This window comes from Elephantulus edwardii, unplaced genomic scaffold (assembly GCF_000299155.1).
Source record: "Elephantulus edwardii isolate Elephantulus edwardi_28Jun2011 unplaced genomic scaffold, EleEdw1.0 scaffold05355, whole genome shotgun sequence".
Lineage (NCBI taxonomy): Eukaryota > Metazoa > Chordata > Mammalia > Macroscelidea > Macroscelididae > Elephantulus > Elephantulus edwardii.
The window spans coordinates 1-2,298 of NW_006405105.1; the positions used below are offsets into that span (position 1 = coordinate 1).

A 2,298-nucleotide genomic window follows, 5' to 3' on the forward strand; every position below is an offset into this window, starting at 1 on the left:
GCTTGTGAGATCTTATATGAGAGGATGAAATCCCTGGGGCCCGACGTCCCAGAGTTAATTATCCTTCCAGTGTACTCTGCCCTGCCCAGTGAGATGCAGACCCGAATCTTTGATCCCGCTCCACCTGGCAGCAGAAAGGTTGTCATTGCAACCAACATTGCGGAGACATCGCTGACTATTGATGGCATCTACTATGTGGTAGACCCTGGATTCGTGAAGCAGAAAGTGTACAATTCCAAGACGGGGATAGACCAGCTTGTGGTAACGCCCATTTCTCAGGCTCAGGCAAAGCAGAGAGCTGGAAGAGCTGGGAGAACGGGCCCAGGGAAGTGCTACAGGCTGTACACAGAACGGGCCTACCGAGATGAAATGCTGACCACCAACGTGCCCGAGATCCAGAGAACCAACTTAGCAAGCACGGTACTCTCTCTCAAGGCCATGGGCATCAATGACCTGCTGTCCTTTGACTTCATGGATGCCCCCCCAATGGAAACCTTGGTCACTGCCATGGAACAGTTGTACACGCTGGGAGCTCTGGATGACGAGGGCCTGCTCACTCGCCTGGGCCGCAGGATGGCAGAGTTCCCTCTGGAGCCCATGCTCTGTAAAATGCTCATCATGTCGGTGCATCTGGGATGCAGTGAGGAAATGCTGACCATCGTGTCTATGCTGTCTGTGCAGAATGTCTTCTACAGGCCCAAGGATAAACAAGCCCTTGCAGATCAGAAGAAGGCTAAATTCCACCAGACCGAGGGGGACCACCTCACGCTGTTAGCCGTGTACAACTCCTGGAAGAACAACAAGTTCTCCAACCCATGGTGCTATGAGAACTTCATCCAGGCTCGTTCCCTGCGCCGGGCCCAGGACATCCGCAAGCAGATGTTGGGTATCATGGACAGACACAAGCTGGATGTGGTCTCCTGTGGCAAGTCCACAGTCCGCGTGCAGAAGGCCATCTGCAGTGGGTTCTTCAGGAATGCTGCCAAGAAAGACCCACAGGAGGGTTACCGGACGCTGATTGACCAGCAGGTGGTCTACATCCACCCTTCCAGCGCGCTCTTCAACAGACAGCCTGAATGGGTGGTGTACCACGAGCTGGTGCTGACCACGAAGGAGTACATGCGTGAGGTCACCACCATCGATCCCCGGTGGCTTGTGGAGTTTGCCCCTGCCTTCTTCAAGGTTTCTGACCCGACCAAGCTAAGCAAGCAGAAGAAACAGCAGCGTCTGGAGCCCCTGTACAACCGCTATGAGGAGCCCAACGCCTGGAGAATATCCCGCGCCTTCCGGCGACGCTGAATGGCAGATCTCCTCCCTGCCGACCTCTTTTGCATCAGTGGCTTAGGCTCGGACTTTGGCGTACTTGTAGCACGCTGGCCCTGAGAAGACAGCTGTCCTGGACTGAACATCCTAACTGTCTCTAATTAATAGTGTCTCTATTAATACTGTCTCTATTAATAGTGACCTCATGTTTTAACAGATCAAAACCTTACCTGATGCTATCACATCCTCACAATAAAGCTATGATCAAGCCCATTGTTGCCCACTGTGTCAATCTACCTTTTGAGGGTCTTCCTTTCTTTAACATTTTGAACTGTATGCCTTTGGGATGACAGAACCGCCCCTTATCCCCACTGTGGGGAAGTTCTTGTAGTTCTTTTTTTTAATACTAGGTTAGTAGAGGCTTAACCATAACAGAAATGTCGGCGGTCTTGAGGGGGTGGGAGAGGAGATCTGATATCTCCCAAGATTAACCTTCAATTAAAAAAAAAAAATTACTGTACATGTGATTTTTCTTTTTCTTCCTCCCTCTTCATACATTTGTGCTATTCATGTACTCTTGGCACATTTCAATAAAATTGTTTGGAAAATAAAATAAAAAGAAACATTTTGCTAAGGAATTCTATATTCACAGATATTATAGATCTATCTATTCTTCTATCTATAGACCCATTTCCATGAAGTCAGTCATGACCCTGTAGGGCAGAATAGAATTTCCCCATAGACTTTACAATGCTATAATTTTTTCAGAAAGACAGACTGACACATCTTTCTCTTTCACAACATTTGGCATTGGAACAACCATCTATCTGTGGAGTCTTTAAAATAACTTGAGTATCAGGATTGGTGGAAGATCTATTAACAATCTGCGTTATGCAGATGACACAACCCTGCTTGCTCAAACGGAGGAGGACCTGATGCACTTGCTGCGAAGGGTCAAGGACTGCAGCCTTCAGTATGGACTGAGGCTCAATGTCAAGAAGACAAAGATTCTCACCACTGGACCAATTGGCAGCG

The 2,298-nt window shown here is 48.6% G+C and overlaps 1 protein-coding gene across 1 annotated transcript; it reads left to right on the plus strand.

The window, feature by feature from the left end:
• Positions 1–3: 3 nt before the first annotated feature.
• Positions 4–1,299, plus strand: LOC102844496 (ATP-dependent RNA helicase DHX8-like; the record flags this gene model as incomplete). Its single annotated transcript, XM_006903539.1, has 1 exon — positions 4–1,299. A coding segment is annotated over one exon (1,296 nt), but the record flags the coding sequence as incomplete, so codon positions are not given.
• Positions 1,300–2,298: the final 999 nt, after the last annotated feature.